Raw genomic sequence first — 24,694 nt, 5'->3', positions numbered from 1 at the left:
ATAAAACCCCTTGTCTTCACCATTTTACACTTAATTAAAAGGAGTGGCATAATTCTCTCAATCACATGCTGTGCCGTTTTCTTACTCTTGTGATTGTTTAAAGGATGGGATTAATTGCAGCTTCCTCTGGATTCATCTATGGGAAGGCTTTAAGTAAGACCGTTTCTGTTACTGGCCCTTTGGTGTCAATTTGATAAAATTCTCATCTTCCCCTGTGGTTAGAGTTTGGACTATCTGAGTCGGCTTTCTGTTCATGTTAATACTTTGAAATCAGCTGAGATTAATTAGTTAACAACACTTCCTTGCATTGTCAACCCTATGTATTAAAATGTCAAATCATGCCAAAAGGATCATAAAACTGGCTCTAAGGGTGATCTCCAGTGAAAGCCTGTCTGCTTTTTAATACAGCACAGAACAGAAGGCACATAAGCCAATTGTCCGAGTGTTAATTTCTATTCCCGCAGGGAACGACCCTAAATCTTTTTTTAGGGTACATGAGATTCGTATGTAGTTAGCTATCTTCGGACACCGCGGCTATAAGGAAAACAGCGAACAGCAGACTGTTGTCACGAACGGAGGGAAAAATCACACATTTCTCATGGATAGCAACGTGCATGCCGGGCAAAGAGCTCGTGAATGTTTCCCTTTCGAAGGGAGTTTGGCAAACGGGGACGGGACGGGGAGAAGGGCTCTGCGATTTGTCCTGGGCACAGGTAGCTGCCCCAAGTCGGGAAGCGGTGGCAACGCGCTGGGACCGGAGGATACCGGGCAGCCCTGCGGCGGGCAGCCGAGAGCCCGGAGCAATGTTCCTTGGCGATGCTGCGGGAGTTGGGACAGGGAGAGCCGACACCGACGGCCCGGAGCACAGGAGCCGCTTTAGGAAGGACTTCCCCGCCGCGGTGAGGGAGCCGTGCCCGGGACAAGGGCTGAGGGGGTCCGGGGGCTCTGGCCGACCCCAGGGCTCTCGCCGCGGTGAGACGGCCCCACGGGGTGGGGAAGGGAGGTTGAGCGTCTCGCCGCGGAGCCTCGGCCGCGGGACCGCCTCTGCAGCGCCGAAAGTTTGCGAAGCGCCTCGGCGCCGGGGGGAGCGGGGCGGGGGCTGCCCCGGCGGGGCTCCTCCTTCGGGGCCGGGCCTGGGCGGGCGGAGCGGGGAGGGAGCCCCCGGCCCCGGAGTTGCCGCGGCTGCGGACGGAGCGAGCGGCGATCGTGCCGGGGTGCTCCGCGCAGGAGGAGCCCGCGACGTCGCTACGGGCGGCCCGGGCGCGGGGCCGGGGCGCTGCCACCATGAGGCGGCGCGGCGCGGGTTGTCTCCTGCCCGCGCCTCCGCAGCTCCTGCTGGTGCTGCTGGGAGCGCTGCTCCGCTCCAGAGGTAAGCGGCTGCCGCGGCACGCTCTGCCCCGCGGCAGCGCGGGGGGCCCGGCTGCCGTCCCGGGCTCGGCGGCGGCGATCCGTGCCCGGACGGAGAGCCCTGCCCGGCCGTGCCGCTCACCTGCCCGCGCCCGCCGGGCGGGGAGCCCTGCCCCGCGCCGCCGCCCCGCCGCGCTTTGTCCGCGCCCCGTCCCGCGCCCGGACGCGGGGCTCTCGCCTTCGCCGCGTCCCGGCGCGGCGGGCTGGAGCCGGCAGGGTGCCCCGGCCGGTCGCGGAGAGGCGCTGCCCTGGCCGGCGGGCTCTCCCCAGCCGAGAGCGCGCAGCGCCCACGCGGCCGCTGCCCCCCGCGGAAGTTTGGCGGCGGGCGCGGGCTTTGTTCCCGCGGTGCGAGCGGCGGGGCCGGGCCGGGGCGGGCGCGCAGGTTGCCTCGCAGGCTGCCGTGCCCGGCGTGTCGGGACAGCCGCCGCTCCGGAGCAGGAATGCAGCCGCGCGCCCGCCGCGACGGGCCCCTTAAAGGTACAGCCCGGCTCCGCGGTGGCGCCCCGGGCTACCTGCCTCGCCTCGGCGGGGCTGGGACTCCTCCCGCAGCGCCCTGGCACAGCGGGGCCAGAGCAGGAGTACCGAAAATAGTGACGAGGGGAGGGTTTCGTTGCGCTCTTAGCGAGCCGGGAGGTCGTCCCGTGAAGTCTCGCCGTGAAAACTTCAGCTTTGTGGTTGCTCTATCAACTGGCATCTGCTGTTTCTTCGTCTTGTGCGGTGGTTCTTGATTTTAAAGAGCGCCCGGTGGAGAAGAAAACATCTAAACAGTTCGCAAAAATGTTTATAAAGAGTTAGAAGGTTTTTGGGGGAGGGGTGTGGAGAGGAGATACGTACCTCATTTCTTTACCTTCACTACTTTGGCAGCTGCTGTATAATTTCACCCATCCGTTTTCTCCTGTGCTACTCCAGAATTACAGGAAGCATTTGCAGTAGTGCCGCTGACCTCCATCATTCTACAAGTATTGCCCCTGGGGCACAATCATAGGGAGTTTGGGTTTCAAGTAATATTATTTCTCTTCTAACAAAAAACCTAATTGCAGGCAGCTTTAAAAAATGTGCTACGCCAGTTTGGATGGACTGACTAGAGAGGGCTGTAGTTCTGTGTATCAGAAACCCTTCTTTTTAGGAGCCAGAAGTACTCTTGAGTTCCCAAATGCCGCACAGATACTTAGCTGCCCTCTAGGAGTGAGAAGGATCTAAAAGATAGATCTTAGTGTAGGTACAGAGCTGGATGTGTTTTATTTTGGCTGTTACCCAGGTGCTCCTAGTTAATGTGTCTGGGCTGTTAACAGCCATGTGGGGGATGTCTGATTGTAAAATGCAAGTTTGCTAGTAGGTGGTTGTTCCTTGATGTCTCTAGGATGCTTTTTTTTATGGCAGCTTGTTTCAAGTAGTTTTCCCATCAGTGCAGTTTTGTGTATCCTCTTGTCAGATGACTGTAAGTTTATGATTGGATGTGCCAGCTGCTTCCAGAAGTGAATATCCTCTTCATTGAAATAGAAGGAAATAGGGACACAGTTTTGCAATAAGGACACAATTCCTGGGCAGTCTTTTTCCTATCTGAAGCAAGGGAAAACATGAGGAGGTATCAGGATGGAGGAGGCAGAGAAAATGCAAAAATTTTTGATGAGTCAGCATTACTCCACTTAGGTAGAAAATTTTCGAAGTTGTCCCTTAGAAGTACCTGCAGGGGTGGTGTGCTGTTAACTGTCCTAAGGCAAACAGGTAAATTGTTAGAAATGCTTGCTCATTTACTACTCTGCCTCAGTACAGGAGAGCATAAAGCAAACAAGTCTGCAAGACTGACCTTTGACTCTTGTTGTGGATAGAGGCAGATCAAACTGGAGAAGTCTGTGCCAAAAAACCCCAAACCAACAAAGGAGGTCTGCAAGTATATTTGAGCTCTTGGAAGAGGGTATTGCAGTTAAAAACAGGTATAGAGAGGGAGTTGAATGCTATTGTCGTGCACCGCTGGTGGCTGGAGTGAAGAAGGACCTGGTGTTAAGATGGTCTGTGTTTGTATAAATACAGAATGTCACAGAACCTGTCTGGCTGATGTGTTTGCTGTTCTGGCTCCTGGAGCTCTGCCAGAAAAATACATAGCTAATATCAGAGCTTCACTTCTGAAACATCTTGGCTACATTTTATAGTTAGAAAGCCGAATGTGTTACTTCTGTAGAAGTATATTTTGCAGTGGGAATCACAATTTTCACTGCCTGTGCTTGGCATTGCTGTTGGTTTTACAGCTATTAGCCAAGTGCAAAGCACCCATTTTCTTATTGTCAACTTGGAGCTGATAATGTTCTACTTCCTGGGTGTGCTGGGAGTGCCAGGGTTTGGATGATATTCACGGATCTCTCGATCACCCAGAATTGTCTTGACTTTCTTTTTTCCAAAGTGGTGATGACACTGAGTTACATTCCCTATATTTCTAAAATGAAAAGCAACATGCTGCAGTCGGTGACAAGTGGTGGGGTTTTTTTGTTTTGCTTTTGACAATTCTGTCTACTAAAACATAGTGGAAACGCATATAACATAAATCTTCCAGTATCAAGTTAGCATTATTGTTTTATTTAGTGTATGTAAGCAATTTTCTTATATATTCTCTTTCTGGAAGCTTTCAGTTGTGTGCTATAGCACTGTTCTCTGCAATAGAGAAACTCTTCTTGTATCTTGGGAGTGTGGGTATATGCAGCAAGAAAAGTAATAGGTGCGTAGTTACATAAAGTGCTTGTATTTCCAGAGTGTCTTGTGAACCTTGAAGAGGGATGTTCTCTTCCTGTGGGCCACAAAATGTGATTTCAATGTGTTCTTCTACATTGTATTCCTTGAAGTTACAGAAGAAAAAGTGGTTAGATGTAAACTTGTTTGTAGTTCAAACCAGAAAGCGGTACTTGCTGTATGTTAACTAGAAAAAGAAATCAAAGTGATTTGTATTTTGTTTTTACTTGTAAATGCTTTCCAGACTAGTGAAATAAACATGAAAAATAGTTAAAGCATTAATTCTGTGAGAATGATCTGTAGTCTGATAGTGCTCTTGAATCTTTGTGCACTCTTGTGAAATAGGCAAATATTATCCTTGTTTTGTAAATGTGGGAAGTGAAGTAGAAATTGTCTTGCCCAAGGCCAACTCCATTTGCCCTAGAATGCAACTTACTGTCGAACACAATAGAATGTATGCTTCATAACACTTATAAAAGCTGATAAAGAGATATTATCTTAAAAAACAGTCAGGGTTTTAAAAATAGGTTTATATAGTAAGTGAATGTTCTGCACCTTCATTGAATTCCTTTGCTGCTTATGACTGTTTCTCTTTTTAATAATACTTACGTTTCTCTTGCTGATGGTCAAGAGATCATAAAACCACTGAAATTTTATTGACTGTCTGTTGGAAAGGGTGAATTGGTAAGCAAAGTGTTATTAAAAGAAATGTAGAAGAAAGGTGGATACTTAATTTCTCTAGTCCTCCATTATTTCTAGCTTAGCTCAGGCATACAACAAGCCCACTCCCTTAAATGGCACGCTATTTAGCAGCTGTCTGTGTTTCACGCAGTCATGGCATAAAACACTAAATGTAATTGTCATCTATGAATCTCATGTCCTTGATGGTTAGGCTCTTACTTTTGTGTCTGTGGTGCCAATGGTTCTTTGCCATTGCTGTTAGGTTAGGTATTACTCTTTTATGGGATTTTGTTGTCTCTGCTGAGTGAAAACTGGACACTGTAATGCTCCTTGAATCTCTTCTTTCTCCTCTGTAGATTTCCATTTCCCTGTACTAAAGAGCATATGGATCCAGGGGCTTGTAATTCTGTAGACTTGTAGTTTATTCATGCTGTATATCTGGTTGCTTTGGGACTGTTACCTGGGAGTATTTGACTGCCTGTTGTGAGTGAATTCACGTTGAGGTTTTTCAGCTTTCCAGGCATGTTTTTTTGCCTCTCTTATGCAGAACTCTCTGTTAGATGCTGAAGCGTTCCAGCCAGTGCGTTTGGTCTGGGGGACTCTTGAGCTGCTGTCAGTCTTTCTGTGAGCAGCAGATCTCGGCGGCTGTTGTGAGCCTAGATGAAAGGAGACTCACTGTGAAAGGGCAGGAAAGTAAGTTTTCATAAAGACTTTATTAACATCAGATGGAACTGATTGTTGACTTTTGTAGTGCTGAATTGTGAGTGACTGAAATTCCTCCTATCAGGGAATTATGTAATTTAATATAGAAGACAAAGGAAAAAGGGAGTTGAAGTGTCATGAGCCTGATTCTGATGGTATGAGATATATTAAGCATTCTGGTATAAGCACACCTGTGGGTTGAAGAGTAGTAACAGAAGCTTTGTCTGTCATGAGGTGATTAGGTGATTAGGTTCTTCTGGTATTAGCCACCAGTCTGCAAGTCACAAACCATTAAGATTAACAGACAGTAATGTAGATGCATATTTGATGTTTGTATTGCCAGTTACAGTTTTGTCAAAAAGTCTATGACCAAAGACAGCACAGATCTTGTTTCTCAAGCTGTTGTATGTTGATAGCAACCTTTCTGGTGTTGCAATACTCAGACGTAAAAAGCACCAGATTTTGTCCCCTGAATGGGTTAGAGTAGAATTCACCTTCCTGTACCATAATGGTGAGGTTGTGTAAAAAACTGTTGTCTAGCAAAGCTTCCAGTAGATAACATACTTGCCTGAAAACAGACCCCATGTTCTGTAGTGTAAAGATGGAATTTTACTCTTGGAGTTAAATCTACCAGCAGTGAGACGTTATCATGACTCCAGGCAGGGGAGACCCCTCTCCTGGCTACCAGCGTGGTGGCTTCCTCCGTATGCCCTAGCAGGGCATAGTCTTCTGTGTCTCTTTGTTACTGCCCGACAGCCCCTCCCAGCTGCTGGAGCTTTCTGTTTCTCTTGCATAGCAGCAGTTCTTTAATCAGAAATCTTGTTAGTATTCAAGGATAATTGATCCGACTCTCTGGCAGGGGGTGGGGACCCAGTCTTGCATCCCTCTCCTACTTGCCACCCCCAGTTTGACCCCTGTTGTCTCTTTGTTTCTCCTGTTAAGTTTGTGCCAGTGATATGTGTGTGTGTGCTGTTTTTCCAAGCAGCCTGAAGTTGGCTGTAACCAAGAGCAGCAGTTAAATAGAGCCCGATTTCCCCGCTTCCTGGCGTTCAGTTGTTCGGCTCCATTTTCTGGTCTTCTGTGTTTTTGATTTGCAGAGAAGGAACTTACTTGGTGCCCCCGGGCATCTCTTAAACCCATTAGAACAAACTCCATTATTTCACTGTACTTAGAAATCCTCCTCCTTTAGTCCCAGCATCCATCAAAATAATGTATCCTCTGTAAGGCCCTCTGGAAAATGTTTAATAGGATCTTTTCAAACTCAAGGAGAGTTCCAGTTGGAAAGGGGGAGGGGAGAAGGCGAATGGAAGATCTGACTGTGACTTGCAGTAAGCCTGGACTTGGCCTGTGTCAGCTCTCCCTTCACCTCCATGCTGAGGGAAAGCTGAACAGAGCAGATCCAACACTGGGATCAAAGCTGGAAACAAAAGGCTTTGGGAGAAAAATTTCCCGTCTGGCCAAGAGGCAGCCACACAAAAGTGGTGCATAATTTATCACTCGAGGTTTATTTCTGCTGTGCTCCTTCTGGAGAGAGGAGGAAAAAAGAAGTGACTCTCCTGCTGTTTTGAAGTGGATAAGTGATGGCTTTGGAGATTTGAGGCAGGAAGGAGCTAGAGATACCATGGAAAAACCTTTTCAGTGCATTCTCTACCCAGCTCCTCTCTTCTCAGACATGGTCAGACATTATTTCTGTTGAGGGGAACCCTATTCTTGCATTTTGAGATTTCAAAGAGTGAGGACTTTTAACTTCGCTGGTAATTTCCAAATCACAGCGGAGTGGTGTTGCCCTTGGCGAAATCAAGTTCTTTGATTTTCCGAGGTGTTTTTCTTAACTTAAGGATTGGTTGAGGTGCTGTGGCTCTGTGTAACATGAAGGAGAAGGTTATGTTTGCCCCAAAGGCTTCATAGTCTTAATTGGACATCTGACATCCGATAAGGATCAGGGGTGTGATAATTCTACTGGGATAGATAAGGTCAATATTAAAATGGTATCGCTTTCTAATTAAATTTCCTTTAGCTTTGGTTTAATGGGAAGAGCTTCCAAAGTTTTTTCATTCCAATCACTTCTTAGAATGAGGATAGAGAGAGGTTTTGGGTAGGAGTTGGCATCAAAGACTACTGAAAGCTGGTAACTGTGTGAATAAGGAAGAGGAAGCAGATGCAAGAGTAGCGTAAACCATGAGAAGAAGGTAAAGGGATATAGGAATATAGATATTAACAGAAGCAAAGATAGGCATTTAAGAAATGAGAGCCAAGGACTTGAGTTGGCAAAGGAACAGAAGAGTCATGTAAGGAAATCCAAGTGGAGTAATTATGCGGGATCTGATGGCAGAAAGGGTTGTTAATTAGGTCGGATAAAAGATGGAAATTTTGAAAGTGAAGATGAGCGTTGAGCATAATTTAGCTGCTGAGACAGGGAAAGACTTACTTTACTAATGCTTTAAGGGAGGATGTGACAGTAGAGTCCCTGACCTAATTGGAGTGATTTTATGAAATACTAGAAACCTAACAATGGGGTCAGTAATGGAAAGGGAGACTGTTAGCAGAACACTGAGTTGGTGAGCCCATAAGATAGCTCCATTACCACCTCTGTCTGCGGTGGTGGAATATGTAATCTGTCAGCCTTGGGAGCACAAAAGCTAGAATGGTTTCTGAGTGGGATGTCTAGGAAGGTATTTTGGAGGAAAAGGGTCTGGAATGGGAGGGCAGAACTGAAGTGAGAAGCTAGAATTTTGAAAATAATTGCTTGGACAAAAGCATAATGTGAGAATAGGAGATTACTATGGGTTTGGTAAGAAGTCTGGATTTAGAAACAAGGGTAAGTCTGGTGGCAGAAAATTGCTCCTTTCCTGGAAAAGCAGCCTACCTCTCTTCCCCTTCCCCATTAAGAATTGCTGTGTGAAAGAGTGAGTCACTGTTGTGAACAGTTTAAAACATAGACACGTGATGTTCTCAGCCTTCTTCTCAGAAAAGCTCATAAGAAGCATTCTGTGACTCTGCAAGGTTAGAGGGAAATAACACACTGCTCCTTTAGCCTGAATCTCCAGCTCTGTCAGTTCATTTGACTTGGTGGCAGCTGGTAGTGCTGGGAGAGGTTCTTGCTTAAGGTGCAGCCGTTCAGTGTATCAGAACTGTCTCGTGGGATCTAGGATTAGAATAAAATAATGACACACCTTCTTTCTTTTTTCTCTTTTTTTTTCTTTTTTTTTTTTTTCCCTTTTTGCTCCCACCTAATTTTAGTTCTGAATTTCCATAACTGCTGAATAGGCAAATCCTTTCTTTGCAACTGTGAGGGAAGGGAAAAAAAAAAAAAAAAAAAAAAAAAAAAGAGAGAGAGAAGTCTTGGGGTTGCAATTTCCTGCTTCTGTTCCAAGCTTCTGAGGATGAACCAGGAGGTGGGATAATTCTCTGAATAAAAACTGCATTTGTTAAGAGGAAGCCAGCTTTACTGCTGTCCTTTCTTTGTTATTCAGACTTTGCCACTTCTTCAGGCTTGAGAAATTTAAGAAGTTAGGTTTTTGAGGCCTCAGAGATTATGTTCTCCTCACTGTGATTTTGAAACCTGCTACTCCTGAAAAGCCTGAATTGAGTTTCTTGTGGCTGGAGGACATGCCACTAATTTGTGCTGCCTTTATAAATGGGTCTTGATCAGCATAGTACCTATTAGCATGAGGAAAAACATAATGAATCTGTCTGTGAGAGAAAACTAGAGAGTTTGTGGTGTGGGAAAGGGGAGTTAGATTGGAGCCTGCCATTCTGGAGGCTTTAATGGCCAAGAAACAGGAGAGAATGTCATTGGTAAGTAGGAATGCTAGAGGACTGCCTGCATTTTTGTCATGGTTCTCAACTAGACGTATTCAGTGTTTAAATCTTAGAAAGTGTGATGCAGGAGTAAGTGGGAGACTGGGTCTGGAGTCCTTCAAGAGCAAAAGTCGTTGCCCTGCAAACAGACCTAAGTTATGTAGAAGGAAAGAGCAGGTTGAGCTCAGAGCTGTATGCAAGCCGAGATGAAGTGAAGGGAATTTTCTTGGGCATCGTCTTGGAGCAGGAACCAGATTTGTCTGGTTGGTGGGGTTATGCCCTTTGCTATCTTAGGGAAGGCTGCCTCTGCATCTGACTTCTTCCCAGATCCAGTGAGCAGCAGCTGTAAGAGGGTGTTGACTCATGAAGAGCTGATTGCCGAGAGGGTGTCTCCACCACAAGGGTGGTAACCTCATGTGTTCCAGTTTGAACTGTCACCACTCATGAATCAATACGGTCTACAGGCCTTTGTTCACTGAATTTTTGAGTGTATGGAAGAATTCCGACCCGTAGTCAGCATTACCTTAAACAGAAGGCCTTTAGGCCTTTTGGGTGGTAGCTGCTGGTTTTAGGGGGTTTATTTTTGTTGCTTGTTTGTTTTGTTGTTTTGGTTTTTTTTCCCAGGCACAAGATTCTTTTATCTGGGAAGCAGGTGGATCCCCTGCCTGTGCCTCAACTCCTCCAGAAGGGCAGATTTGTCTTCTTCGCATCTTTGACAGTTATGCTGAGTAATTTCTATGCTACCAGTACCCAAGCAAGAGCAACCTTCATGTTCCCTGACTTCTGCAACCTTCCGCTACAAACTTTGGCTTGAAGCAGCTTGCTCACTAACAGGAGAAGCCTGTTATTTCTGAGGTTTTTCTTGTTTGTGACCTGCCTTCTGTGAACAGAAAGATGAGGAGCTGTAATCTTCTGTTGCTCTTAGTGCAAATTCCAGACTAGAACAAAATAAGCAGATTGCTTAGGTTTAAGTTTTCTGGTCAGTTGTCCCTGAAAATGTTGGGCCTTTTTTTTGGTGCTTCTTTTCATGCCTTGTTGTGGTTAGTTCTTCACCCAGAAGTCTTTAGAAGTCTGGGAGCAAACTTTTAAGCTTGAAAGCAATGTAAAAAAAAAAAAAAAAAAAAGGGACAATTCCTGGGATACTCTGTAGTTACTTTTTCTTGGTTGGTTGTGCTGGAGAAGCAAACTTGATGATAAGTATATATGTATGCTGGAAGAACAAGAGAAACTCAGATGATTATTTTTTGAGAAAGAACCTGTGAGCAATTTTTGTGATGAGATGGTTTAGAACAGACTGGCAAGAAGAAGGGGGTGGCAGACACTCGCCTCCTTTAAATGCTTGGAAAAACCCCACTTAATTTCACAAGATGAAACCTAACACAGTACAATATAGAAATAATGGGAGATACAGGACAAATTAGACCTATGTACAGTTCATCAGTTGTAGGGTAAAAATAAACAATACTCAGGCAGAAGCCTTCAAGCAAGGAGGGAAGTGAGGCAGAGATGACATCTCTGGAATGTACATCCTGACTTACCCGCTCAGGTGAAACAGCCTCTGAGCTCAGGCTTTGATTAAGTGACTGGGACAGCTGCCAAAACATCTATGTTTGCTGGCTAATATACTGCAGTGCATTGGTCCTGCAGGTTAACCTGGGGAAGGCATGGAGTGTTACCTGTGTTTGTCTTGGGTTTTTTCTTGAACAACATCATAACAACATGCTTTGCATCCTGTGTCAAGATCTTAAACTAAATGTGGTAGCAATGTTAAAACTGCTTCTTGAAGTGTTGTGAGGACAGAGGGCCATGGGAGTTACACTCCAGAAGACCAGGTAGTCTAAGGAGCCAGCTTTTCTGACTGTGCAGGCTGCATACCAAAGTTTCTAAGGTATGTGCTTTATAGCTCCATGCCCTTTAGAGACAAGGAGAAGGGGAGTGGCTTACAGGAGCAAAATTACAGTAACTCTACAAGCAGAATATTATCCCTTGTGAGATGGGACTGAGTTAAGGTGGGTGGATGGCACAGACCCTCTAGAGCCCCACAGTAATGGGCCTCAGGAACCTTTGCATGCCTAAGGCTCTGCGTGACTGTGCTGGCCATGAAAGTGGCCCTAGCAAGTAGGACATGTTTGAACTGTTCAAACCATCAGAACTGAAAAGAATGCTGAGATTTTCCTCCCATACTAATCAAGAGTAGATTAAACACTTGACTCCCACAAGAATGAGCTCCAGAGCTCTATATGTTCTTCCACTGTAACCAAAGGGAAGTCAACATTTTTATTTTCAGGTATGTAAAGACTGAAATGGCTTTATGAAATGACTAGATCTATGAGATCTGTGTAATGATTGCTACAGAGTAGGACTGGGAGGGTTTCCATTGCTGGTCCTAGCAGCACCAAAACCAATTCTTTTTATGCAATTTCATCCAAAGCAGCAAAAATTGTCTCCACCTAAAAGCACAAGAGAACCATAGACTGAAACCAAATGAAAATGCTATCCATGCCTGTGAAAACATTGTTTCTGGGGTCTGACACTCCTTTTGAGGCTTTGGGAAGCAAATAATTAAATCCAAAATTCACATGAGAAGCTAATCAGAATCTAAACCAAAACACAAGTTTCTATAGCAGAAAAAAGAAGTCTGAACCTGCCAGTCAACTAGACTGCCACAAGTTATTGTGCAAAGTTATTCTGCTGGCACCTGGTGCCAAGAGAACTGTGCGAAATCAAGTCAGACTTTTACCAAATCCTGAGCTGGCACGTGCAATTTTGATTTCAAGTTGGATACAGGGAGAATACCATAAACAAATTTTGGAATGAGAAGTAAAAGGAGACATTGTGAAGAAAATTTTGTAATCTTAAGAGTAAAAGATAAAATATATTAGAGTAAGGAACACTTAGTTTACTAGAAATAAGATGTTATTCTTTGGAACATTTTCAATTCTATCCTTGGACTCCATGCCATGTATCCCTCTCTCTTAAAACCTTTGTGGAGGCAGACCCTTCATGTGTTGAATCAATTTCTGGAAGAAACTCAAGCGTGCTGCTTTTTACATGTGGGTAACACTTGCAGAGCTTGTTTTGCCAATAAAAATGTCTTTGAATTGATGGTGATGGGACGTGGTGCAAGTTCTGATGTAACTTGAGGCTCTTTGCAAGTGAAGATTTTGATGAGAACCCATCTCTAAAATTTCCAGTAATTTTGTTTTCTTGTTGCTGTTGTGAATTGGCTCATTTCTTTCTGTGGTCCATTGTTGTATGGATGATGTTTGGAAATGAAATATCTTCCATCTGGTTAAGAAATTTGATTTATCCTTGGAGGCCTGAACTGCTGTCTTTGCTAGCAGGAAATAAACAATGTTCCAACTGTCCCTAATTATCACCCACTTGCCTTTCTGCAGATCCAAGTCTTTTGCAAGGATCCTAGAAGAGGTGACTTAAGGATCATGAATTGCATTTTCCCAATCCTCTGTTCCTTCATTTCTATCAATTTAGTCCTCTCCTCCTGTTTAAACTTGGTAAATTAAGCACAGAGGTTAAAACAATTAAAGAGTGGGCTGTACTGGGGAGTTTTGGTTTACCTGGACGCAGTTGGTGGCTTGTTTCAGGTGGCACTAAGAATGCAACTCCAAATGACTTACAAGGGCGTGTTACTGATTCAGAGTAAGGTTTAGTATAATCTTGCTCTAGGGGAAATATTGCCATCAATATAAAATATAAAGCCCGTGTTTTGGAATAGCAGAATTGGAGGACTTTTTGCTCTTGCTGCCTTTTCTTTTAGTAAACTTGGTATCTGTCTGAGAGAAATTTTTTTGGTGGGGATGCTAGGATGTTGTCAGTGCTGAGGATTGTTCTTCTCTGCCCGCAGTGTATGTGGCTTGGCCTCCAGCTGCCGGGCTTCCTTGGCCCAGGGGTGTGGTTTCTTGCTGCGCCGAGTCTGGTGTAACTGTGGAATGCCCCAGAGAGCAGTCTCACTCCCTTGTCACTTTGATAGGTCTGTGTAGATGTCTGCTGGATGAGTCAGTCCAACTTGTTGGTCTGTCACAGAACTGGCCTGCAGAATGGTGAAACCACAGGTTGTGTGGTGTTGGCAGGCTGAAGTGAATTGCTCTTCAGTGCGCTCATCAGTATAGACTATAGACCTGATGGAAGGATAAAGGGAGGCAAGACCAACCATTTTTTTGGCACTGACTTGCTGCTTCTTCACCTTGCCTTGATAGTACTTTGGAAGGCCTTTCCCTAGAGACAAGGAGAGGTGAGAATTCAAGCCCAAGATTTGATTTCTGTGGCTCACGTAAGCATAGGCCTCTTTATTGCATTGTTACTTGTGTGACAGTCTTAGTGCTGTATTAGCATCCAAGTGTGTTGAAAGATCAACCCGTAGATGTTGCAGCTGGTGCAGTACATTAACTGGCGATGCTCTTTGCGGTGGAAACTTCTATTTGTTGGGATTGGAAGAAAAGACTTACTATCTTATTTTAGTTGGGCTGCCACAGACTAATGTTGTGAGCTGTTGCCAGAGAAATGGTCAATCTGAATATGAAGAGCTTTATTGCCTCGCTTGTGCCTTGATTCTTCTTCCATAATTTTGCCTTTTAAATGACTGATGTCTAGCAGAGAGTTGGTTTTTGACCCTTATTCACAGACTCTGGATCAGAGTTTTGCTTGCCCTCTCCACCTCTCTCCGCTGATGGAGTGTGAGGTTGTGGTTTGACAAGCCTGGCCTGGGTGTGCGCACAGAAGAAGGCACAATCCGCTCTCCTCCCGAGCTAATGTGGAAATGGCAATGCTGATGCAGAGTGTCTGGTTCGTCACAGGAAGACAGAGCTAGCTGTGGGAAAACATAAGCTGTCTAAATGGCCATTCCTGTTCTCCCTGAATGAATATGTGGCAGGCTGAAGGGGAAGATGTACATGGGATGAATCTTACACATGAATTGTCAATTGGATCACGTAAAGATTCACTCTAATGGAAATCAAAGCTTCACAGTGTTACGTGCAGCATGTGCATACAAGAAGGACAATTCCTATTCTGAAGAATTAATAATTTCTACATGTAGTAAATTGAAAGATGTATGAAATAATGAGGAAAAAAACCCCACAATAAAATACTGATTAATGTAGTAAATAGAGGCTCCACTTAAGCTTTGCCTTTTAGCCTGTACGGTGATGCGTCTTCCTGCCTTTCTGTTGAAGCTGCCTTTCTCTAATTGTTCTTTTTCCCCCTCTGATACACTGCACGCAAGATTATCACAATTAGACGTATTTGTTGTGTCTGAGGTCTGATACGGGGAGACTGAAAATTATTCTCAGATGTAATGTCCTTCTAAGAGGATTTAGGTGTTCTTTTTTGCCCTGAATATAGAGCATGTTCCTGTTATCTGCCAGCATATTCAATAAACAGTTGGCACTAGTCTAATGAGGAGCATCATATCTAAACCCAGCTTGCAAAGATCTGTTCCGTGTCCGTGACTCTTCCACCCTTTCCCCTATTCTGACTGTAGCATCTGTTAGGATGGATCACAAAATGCTATTTAACCATGTAATCACAAAGGTCACGAAATTTGATAACAGAAGCTTAACTTGGACTTGGTTAGAAACCCAAGTTTTAACCCTAGATTCCTGACTGGGGATAGTTTAGCTGTGGCCAACTTTACCTAATAATTATCAAATGTTCCTTTTTTGCTGCTTTGTAGCAGCAAGCTAGATTGCTGGGTAGAATTCTGTAAATACATAATTGGCTCCAGTGGCTGTATTTACCCAATAGCTCAAGTGTTTTTTCCTGCGCCCCCTGGAGATCAGCTGTGCAGAACTTGGGTTGGGAGTGCCATCTTTGCAAGCTTTTACGTAAGATTCCCTATGGTTGTTGGGCCAGGTGTGCTAACGGCTAGGTCTGGGATTTTTTTACTTTTCTCTCAGGATAGCTGACAACTTTATTTTGGAGTCTACTGACTTTTTTCTTTTGAGGATTCAGAAGATAATCATGGTGACTGGTTGCTTAATAGCTCTTTTTTTCTGCGCACTAAAGTCAGTGTTTTTTTCCCAGAATAGAATGTTACATTTTTAAACATTTACTTACTCAAGTGTAGAATGATCTAATTCACTGTGTTTATTCCTTTTCATAAGAATTTTCAGTACAGTAGCATGCCTATCCTACTTCCAAATGTACAAACACTTGGTAAGCAGACTTTAAAAAGAAAATCACTCATGACCCACTGTAGTAAATAAATTTGTAAAGCCTTAAACAGGAAATGACCCCAACTATTTCTGTCAGTTTGCCTCTGAGGCCATGGATATGTGAGCAGTGAAGCAACAGAAGGAATCTAACTGGGCTGGGTGAGGAGGAGTTAGAAGATCCTTCAAGTTAGTATCTTTTTGAAGCTCGTTGCCCACTGTACCACTTTTGCTCATCTGTTTGTATATCAGGCTGCACAAAGGTATGCCAGTTTATGGGGGTTGTAGGACTGGCAGTAAGAGAAGGAGGGCTAGGAGCTCTTTAGGGTAGCACAACTGATGAATACGAAGTCACCATCCTGAAGCTTCTTTCTCATTTTGAGCAAACATCATTGTGTTTCTGGAGAACCTGAGAGTTGTGTTATCACTTAGATATAGTTAAATCAAGATTGCTTTATGTCCTTTGCTTATTGTACACAGAAGAAGGTTTGTTTCAGAGAGATACCTGGAAAGAAATCAAGAAACTAGATTACAGCATGAAGGGCAGAAAACAGACCAAGTTCCGTATTCCTCTGAGGCCTTGATACCTAAGTCATCATCAATGTATTCAGTTTGCCAAGTGTTTGTGCCGCTTTAAGGAGGGCTATGGGAATGATTTCCCAGAGGCTGTTGCTATTTGTAATTCCACATTGTTTGATAACGTACAGTAAAAAAATGTAGGGAAGGTAATGAAACTCTAAACAAGCTTCTCAGAATCTGGACTTAGTGGACCGCATTCAGCCTCAGAATAAGGGACCAGGAAATGGGAAAGCTAACTGAGCTCAGTCTCTGAAGCCGAGATGGATGCTCTCATAACTGTAATGCTGTGTAGCTTAATTGGGTACTGTGACTTAAGCTGACCTGATCTTGACTCATCAAGGCTTGTTGGCTGAAGGTCCAAATGTACCAGATGTTCTTACTTAGAATGATCCATAGTAATAAATGTTATGTTCTTACCGTGTCTGGTAATGGTAGCATAAGGTAGCAGAAAAATTCAGCAAATTTAGTCAAGATACAAACTGCACACTAAGGCCTTTTCCCCTGTCCTCAGAAATACTTCCTTCTTTCTTTTTTTCTTCCTGACTGAAAAAAAAGTAATTTTACTGCACAACTGTTGAAAAGAATAGCTCCTCCACTTGCAAATGGAAAGAGAGGAAAAAAGTGTGTATTCAAGTGAAAAAACTCCCAGGAACTTCTCAAGGTAGACTGTAATTACTGGAAATAAAATTCTGCTACAAGTAGACAAGTAGCCCTGTGTCCTGTCACTTCTCTACTGTTATCCAGTCATTTTAGGTAGCATTTATAGCACTGATGGGCTTGAGTTGCTCTTTGATCAGAGGAAGTACTCTATATTTGGCTGAATAATATTATGTCTTGCAATGCCCACAAATTGGCTCAAAAGCCTGATTCAACTTAATTTGTCTGTTGTACCCTACTCCCCAAAGTATGGTGAAATAACAGAAGGAAAATTGCTCTTGAGTCATTGTGGTAAATGCATCTGTAAGACAGGAGACATCACACTGTCTATCCATGGGTTTTGGCCATGAGATCATGGTTCTAGCAAAAGGAAGTATGCTTGCATGAGGTACACAGAAGAGTTTAAAAGCTTTTCAAGTATGAAAAATCCTTCTTCCAGACCTGAATTATGTGTCTGCTTACATGGTTTTTGAGCTTTATGAAGAATCTTTTATTTAGATAGGCACTTCAAATCCTGGAACTTGGTCCAGGTCTTAATAATGTTGTTAATACAGACTATTCTCATGAGAAAAATCTGCAGGCATCTTTACCCTGCTTTTGTATGGAAGCAGTGGTTATTTCAATATGTGTGCATATCATCTCACCCAAAAAAACTGGTCCCAGAGAACAGAAGTTTCATGAAAACAGGCAGCACAATAAAGGGAAAGGACCACAGAAGCAACTTGGCTGTGGGTGAAGATTCCTCGTGAGTTTGCATTTTGTTAGACATGAAAGAATCCCCTCCCTCCATTTGGCAACAGATGCATCAAAATTGACTATTAAGAGATGAATCCATCTGAAACTGGCTTTGCGAATCCTGTTTCTTATGTAGCTGTTGAGATTATTCAGGTGTGCAAATTGGGGTCTTACTGGACATGAGCCTATTTCCAGGTCCCCAAGCAATGGCAGTGGTCTGAGTGCTAGTTCATCAAGCCCAGGAGATATTTAGTCCTCTCTCATTAAGAGGCAGAGGTCTTTAATGGGCTTTAATTGGGTTGCATTTTAGGACTGCTCAAAAGCTTTGTTTGGTTTAGGATGTGGCTGCTTGGTTAGAGAGTAATATTTCTGGAAAGAAGCATGTTAAACCTGTGTTTTGAGCTAACTGGTTGCTGGCTATTTCCCAAATATGAATGAGGTTTGGGGTGGGGTTTTTTTGGTGTGGTTTTTTGTTTTTGTTTTTTAACTGGATTTTACCTGTTAAGGTTCTGATACTGTGCTCATTCCCAGCTTAAGGGTCTATTGGAGGCAGTGCTCTCTTGTATACCAAGAAATTTTAAGTAGAATATCTGAAATAATTACTGCTTCCAAGGATCTGCCCTGTACCTCTGAGTGGCTGAATATGTGGTAAAATATTGCTGAATGTCACAGTTTACAGCCTGGCAACTTTCATTTATTTTAGCATGCTGGGTTATAAACTGGAGCTTTAGGAACTGTGCACAAGTGTCCTGAGGTAATATATTGCCAGATAAGATTCTCTGGATTGCTGGGTCTAGTCTGATTGAACTGGAAGGAAGCTGCAGGCGTGACCCTCGTTTCCCCGCAGAGACGTGCCTCTTGCTCTTCAGGCCGTGTTACAAGGCCTGTGTGCCTCAGCCTGGCCAGGGCAGAAGACAGCTGAGGGCTTTTGCTGAGGGCAGGGAAGGAAAGGTGTCCTATTTACTCCTAAATATCCTTGATGTCTTGAAGCACAGGAGAGGCATTTTATAATGCAAGTTGAACCAGTTCTGGTGGTTTTTCCTAACGAGTTACATCAGAAAGGCCAAGGATCATTACTTCTTTTGCTGATTTTTCTTTTTTCTTTTTTTCTTTCAGTCTTCCTCCCCCTCCACTTTTTGTCTTGCTTTCAGTTCACCCATCTGCATCTGGTCTTGCCCAGGCAGCTGCCGCTCTATTTGTATGTTCCCTGGGGGAGCTCTGGTGCTCCTTTAAGATCTCCTGTTGCTTTGGGAATTCACCTTTTAGACATGGTGCTTCATTAGCCTCTCTCATTTATTTAGTACTGTGAGAAAAGGTTTCCTCTCCCAAAAAGCAGAAGAACGAGTTTCCAGCAGCATGCGCTTGAGAGAAGAGTGTCTCTATGTAAACAGAACAGGTTTAAAGGCTATTGGCAAGGGAGCAGCTGGAGAGCTTTTGGAGGAATATTGTTTGACCGAGTTGGCACTGTGAGGCCCTTAGGAGGCTAAGGCTGAAGAAATCCCCCCTGCTCTTTCTCCCTGGGGAAGGTTTGTCCACTGACGAGTGACCGCACTGCCCCTGTGCAGCGTTGCCTCTTGTCCCCTGCCTCGGTCTCAGCACGGTTGCTCCTTTTTGTTGCAGCTCGTTAGAGGAAAAATAGCCATTTGGGGTTCTTTCAACCATTGGGTTCTGCATTTCCTCATTTGCCGCCCCTCTCCCCTGCCGGGCGTTGTGGGAGTCGTCCCCTCTGCAGGCGATGGTGGGAACGACTCCGGCCTCACTTATCATCAATGACAAATCAATGGCAGCCTTCAGAAAGCTGGCCCCCAGGATCCCCGCTCGGCCCAGCTCTGGAGCAGTGGGAGGCTTCCCTGGTGGATAAAGGACTCCTTGCAGCCCTGACTTGTTGCCTTAAATCTAACTGAGGAAACCTTTTCAGTCTCTTCAGCACTGGCCCCCTCCCCGCTCGATTCAACTTGGGGAAGGTGGCGGCTGGTGGAAGGGGGGCACACGGGGAGGTGGGGGGAGACGAGAGTGGGAGAGCATTGGGGTTTGTAACACTTTTTTCTGTTTCCCTTTCACAATAGCCTGGCTAGTGCATGCAGAGCTGGGCTCACAAAGCCTCCCCGAAGCGCCCGGAGTCCCGCAGGGCTCCTCACAGTGAAAGTTTGCTGTGTGTATTCCGACCAACAATACCGCTGGGCCCAGCAACAGGCTCCAGCTTTGGGCAAATATTTCTACAGCTTTTCCTTAATCGCTTTTGAGGGGAGGAGGGTGAGATGGGTTTGAGAGGTAGGAGGGTGAAAGAATTATTTTATATGCAAAGGGTTTTATCTATCTCAAAATAGATATGGGTAGACTATTTATTTCTGGCTTCTGTGGTCCTGGCTTCTAAAAGAAACCTTTGTCAGCATCCATGCTAAAGCTAGAGAGGGTTTGGGGAGCATCAGGGTTGGATCTGAAGGAGAAGGGAGATTAAGGCAGACAACATGTTGTGGTTTTGGCTCTGCCAGTCTAGTTTTTTTTGTTTTTCTTTAAGAAGAAAGCATAGCTGACAACCCCTTTCTGTGTAGTTTAATCCAAAGTGTTGGTGTGGACTGAAAGTATAATCCTTTTTTTTTAGCTAAGTTATGTCTAGCTTATTTCTGCTTAGCTGTTCTGTAGGGTTTATGCTTGATTTCCTATTCTCTCCATTACCTGTGAATTATCTCTCTAGTTTATTTGATCTGGGTTGAAGCTCCAGACTGGAAGAAATCAGAGAAGTGATGTCCCTTTAAAGCAAATTATTTCACCTTCACTGTGTGATAGGTTTTGGCCTTGGATGTTGCTTGACCCCACTGATGTAGCCCTGGGATAGACAGGTAGGCTCAAATCGATGTGCTGGTTTTGTCTCCTGTTTCTAAAGCTGCAGTGGAGATACCTAAACAGCATGAAGCTGCTTGATTGGGTCAAGAAGAGATCATATGAGCCCACTTCTCTGTCACATTATGAGGAAACATTAGCCAGGTCCCCTCCTTTAAACATTGCTTTCTACCTCTGCAGAGCTGGCAGCAAGTTTGGCATTCCTACAGTTTGGAGTTAAATTGTTGCATTGATTAAGCTGTGTTGCATGTGTATTAAAGGTTCAAATGTCATTTTAGACCTGGTGTTTGTGTTACAGTAGGAATGGTACCAGAAGCATAATCCTTGTTCCAGGCGTGTGATGTCAGAAGTTGAATTTGGGCAGGAGGTGCATACCTGTCAGTGTTCTCCGAGAACAGGGAATGCTTTCTCCCTAAGGTCATGGTTCCACAGATGCTTCACACTGAGCATAACTAGGAGCTGCACACATGGAGACTGAGCTTCCTGCACTCTCTGTCCAGGGCCATATGCAGGATGAGTGAGACTACTGTGCAGTGGTAAAGCTGAGAGTAAAGTTGTTAGCATGGATATAACCAATGCTGTTAAGTAGAGAGCATCCTTGCCTTTCATTTGGAGATAAGCACAGAATATGAATCCTTATTTGTAGGAGGAAATTACTAATAGGCCAAATACATATCTGAGTAAAAAGAGCATAGAATAACATCTGTCCATATGGAGATGTTCAAGCACCCTAATACACTCTAGCATCTGGTGACTGCCCCTTTGTTTTCTATTACTGATGATATAGTATTTGTAGAAGCATTCTATCCATAGAACATTACAACTATTAGTGAGGCAAGGCTTGTAGGAAAAGAGAGCAACTTCAGTTAGACCAACTAATGTGGCTGGAAAAGCAAACAAGATTTTGGGAGCAGTTTGTCCTGAGAACTAAAGTAGAAGCCTAAGTCTTTAAATTAAGGTCAAGTTGAGATCAGTTGCTTCGAGTTCAGCTTGACTGCGTTATTGGATATTACGAAGAAAGTTCCTGATACTTTTGGAACAAAAGGGGAATTATATGTAGGAAATGAGTTGGTGCAGTAGGGTCCAAGCCTACTCCAATCCTTGCCTGGTTTTCTCTTGCAGTTGATTAAAGTGTCACCAATTGCTAACTTTCCAGGCTGAAACTTGAGGGAGAGAGAGGAGTTTCTGCTTAAAACTGTCTGTGTAACTTAAGTTAGAAATGATTTGGTGAGTTTGGAGAATAAGGATGGAAGTGCTTCCTCCCTCCACATTTTAAACCTTGCCATAGTACAGAAAAGTTTGACAATGTTAGATAGCCTCTCATACTCTAGAAATAAAACAAACAAACAAAAAACACCACCAAAAAAAACTCAATGAAAACCCCAATCCAAAACCAGAAGAAGCTTAAGGATTGTTTGGTTTTGGAAATTCGCCCATGAGTAGTGGAGTTGTAAATACTTTGCAAATATTCAAACATTTCTGATATTTTGAAAACTTTCAATCAGCATTTCTATGTGCTGAGTAGGAGTTAAAAGCCCTGCCAGCAAAAGCCTCTTTGATGCTCACTGTGGTGGACATTGACTATCCAGTCACAGGCTTGAGTTACCCAGGAGCTCTGCTTCACAGTTATTGCCCCAAGCAAAGGGCTCCAGAAGAACTCTGGTCCAGAGAATGCCTCCAGAGAGGCTGCCCTATGGGCTGAGGGCTTCTTTGCTGGCCTACAGGTCATGAGGAGGAGGAGAAGGCAGCTACAGGAGGCTATTTCTGTGTGCCACAAAGCAGTGTTGAAGATTGTGTTGCAATGCAAGAAATAAGCAGGAAGAGCTGAGTGTCATCCCACAAGGAATGCAAAACCAGTGCAGCTGTGTGAGGTCAAATACCAAATAATACAACCTGTCTGCCTGCTCAAATTATTCCAGGTAATTTTAAAGGGCTAACTTTCTTGGTAGCTAAGTGATCCAGATGGAAAAGAGCTATTCTTTTGCCATCACCTTGCACCTGGCTTGAACTTGTATATTTGTACTCAGTGGGAATAGAGAGAAAAGTGACTGCTGGCATCTGATTTGGACTGAGTTTGAATTTATGGGCATTTTTCAGGGGAGGGATAAAAAGAGTAAAGTTTAGGAGGAAGGAGTAGCAGAAGAGAATTGAAGATTATAGAAGTAGGGAATCTTGTTAAGAGACAGAAAGAAATGAGGGAATGTGGGCAGGTGGAAGGAGGGTTCTGGGTAGTGGATGTGAGATGGGACACTCTGCCTTGTGCTCTCTTTTCCTCCAGCATAGCTCATACATTTAGCCTGTACCTTTTACTCCCAACTCCCACTTTCCTGTAGTGGCTCACCCACAAAGCAACTTTTGCCTTTCACATTCTTTTCTGTAGCCTGTCCTTTTTCTCAGAAAAATGGGACTTGCTAGTTTGAGAGGCCTGAGGCTGACCTATTTGGCACCTTATTTTTACCTCCATATCCCCTGCGTTACTCCCCTTTCCTTCGGTAGTGTTTTACAAGCATCCAACCCTCGTGCAAACCATTCTTTAGCTTTTCAAGTTGGACGCTTGGGTTTCTATCATGGGACTCTGTCAGAGATCTAGGAAACAGACCTGATGATACCATTTAAAGAAGTAAAATGTGAAAGTGAATCCATGTTTATGGATTTCTTGACTGTTCTGGTCACGAATGACTACTATATAATAATTGTGCATTGAGGTCAGGACCTTGTGTTGCAAATAATATGGAGGTTTTGTGGTGCCATAAAAGTGCAGAAGCTGTGCAGGTGAATTTAATTCTGGGATTTCATTAAAGCTTTTTCTAACTTGTTTATAATGGATTTTAAATGTTCTGTGTAATCAATAGCAGCTGGATTTTTCTTCTGAAGCATGCTGCATAAAATGCTGTCTTTGCCAGACTGTTGCTCACTTCTGTATACCAGGAAGCAACCCTTTTAAATTCATGCCTGTGAAACTAAATTTACTAAAATCTTCCAGACCTTGGCCCTTCATTTCCTTTCAATGGAGGGAGAGCTGGTGTTGGGGGTGTGTCTCCTAACCTGGTGTTTACTGCTGCCTCTGTGGTTAACCTGTTCCTCATGGACCATTCAATGCATTCAATTACACTACGTATTTCCTCCTCTGTTGAGGAGTGTATTTGTATATAATAGAATATTTTTACTTGGAGTTGTCCCTTAGCAGTTCCTTTCTCTTTCTGCTCCTGCAGGAAAAGAAGGTCCAGGTCTATAGTAACACCGTTTGCAGCCTCTTTCAGCCTCTTTTGATCCATTCCCTGTTGAATGAGAAAGTTGAGTAAAGGCCGCAGATCTGCAGATGAAAAACACAGGGAACATGAGTGGAGAGCCATGTTAATTTCCCTCCGGAAACTGCCTCTCTGTAATTACAGTTCCAACATCCTCCAGAAGAAAAGGGCCCTGTCCCCCCCTACAGCCCCCCTGGCAAATTTGATGTTCCTTGCAGCAGGGAAACCAGGCATGGAGCGGGGCAGGTCAGCTGGGGCTTGAGAACACTCCCTTTTGGTGTCTTCCTTGCCGAAGGGGGGTTGGGGCTCTTGCTGTTCTCAACCCCCTTCTTGCCCCTTCCCTCAAATCTCCCAAGTAAATACAATTTTATTTTATTATTATTGCTGCTGATCTGCTGTTGTTTTAGATACAAAAAAGGTGGAAGGGGCAAGAAGGAACGAAAGAGTCTGGCGACAGGAAGAGATGAATTGCTGAAGAATGACACTGGCAGGGACTATTGTTCATTTTAACGCTGGAGCAGGAGCAGAGAGAAATGTTCACACGCCATTCTTGGGCATCCTGCTGGGCAGGCTAGGAAAGGGGCATTCCAGCTGGTCGTGAGATTTGGCTGGACAGATTGAATTGGGCTGAATAGAATGCTCGCCGGTTTTTATTATTATCATTTTTTTTCTTATAAAGAAACCCACTGATTAATTGCAATGGAACCCGATTAAAGAGAGAGTCTGAAACCCACACAGACATTACAGACATAAAGCTGTCAGCCTACCAGCATGTGATGACTGGGCCTTAACCCTTTAGAAGGCTAATGGGGGAGGGGGATCCTCACCGGAGTCAACATTGCTCAGTCTGTGTATAAGTGTTTGTGAGAGGAAGGACTTCTGTCCTTCTGGGAAGGAGTTGTGTGCACAGCAGGAGACCTGTAAACAGACTGTATCTCATGAAAGACAGGAGACTGAAGAATGAAAATAGGGTTTAGGGTAATTTTGTTCGTGGAGAGGTTGTATGAAGGTTTGCTCAAATGTTACTGGATATATTTTAATAATTTTGCAGAATTCAGTAGCCCTTGTCCACCCATATCTGTCTCTGCTTCTGTGCAAGCCTGAATGTGGCGTTAGGAAAAATTCTGTGAAGAGACCCATAAAGTTCCACAG

The 24,694-nt window shown here is 44.2% G+C and overlaps 1 protein-coding gene across 3 annotated transcripts in view; it reads left to right on the top strand.

The window, feature by feature from the left end:
• Positions 1 to 1,249: 1,249 nt before the first annotated feature.
• The window catches only part of LRP4 (LDL receptor related protein 4), an 83,530-nt gene continuing 60,085 nt past the window's right edge, over positions 1,250 to 24,694 (top strand). For all 3 annotated transcript variants that reach the window (XM_040067110.1, XM_040067109.1, XM_040067111.1), the window contains exon 1: positions 1,250 to 1,369. In XM_040067110.1, the coding sequence (XP_039923044.1) occupies positions 1,285 to 1,369 (85 nt within the window). In that variant the 5' untranslated portion in view covers positions 1,250 to 1,284. The remainder of the gene's footprint in view (positions 1,370 to 24,694) is intronic.

Source organism: Hirundo rustica, chromosome 6, assembly GCF_015227805.2.
Source record: "Hirundo rustica isolate bHirRus1 chromosome 6, bHirRus1.pri.v3, whole genome shotgun sequence".
NCBI classification, from domain to species: Eukaryota; Metazoa; Chordata; class Aves; order Passeriformes; family Hirundinidae; genus Hirundo; species Hirundo rustica.
The sequence above is the reverse complement of the archived record's forward strand: the minus strand, read 5'-3'. Positions and strand labels throughout refer to the sequence as shown.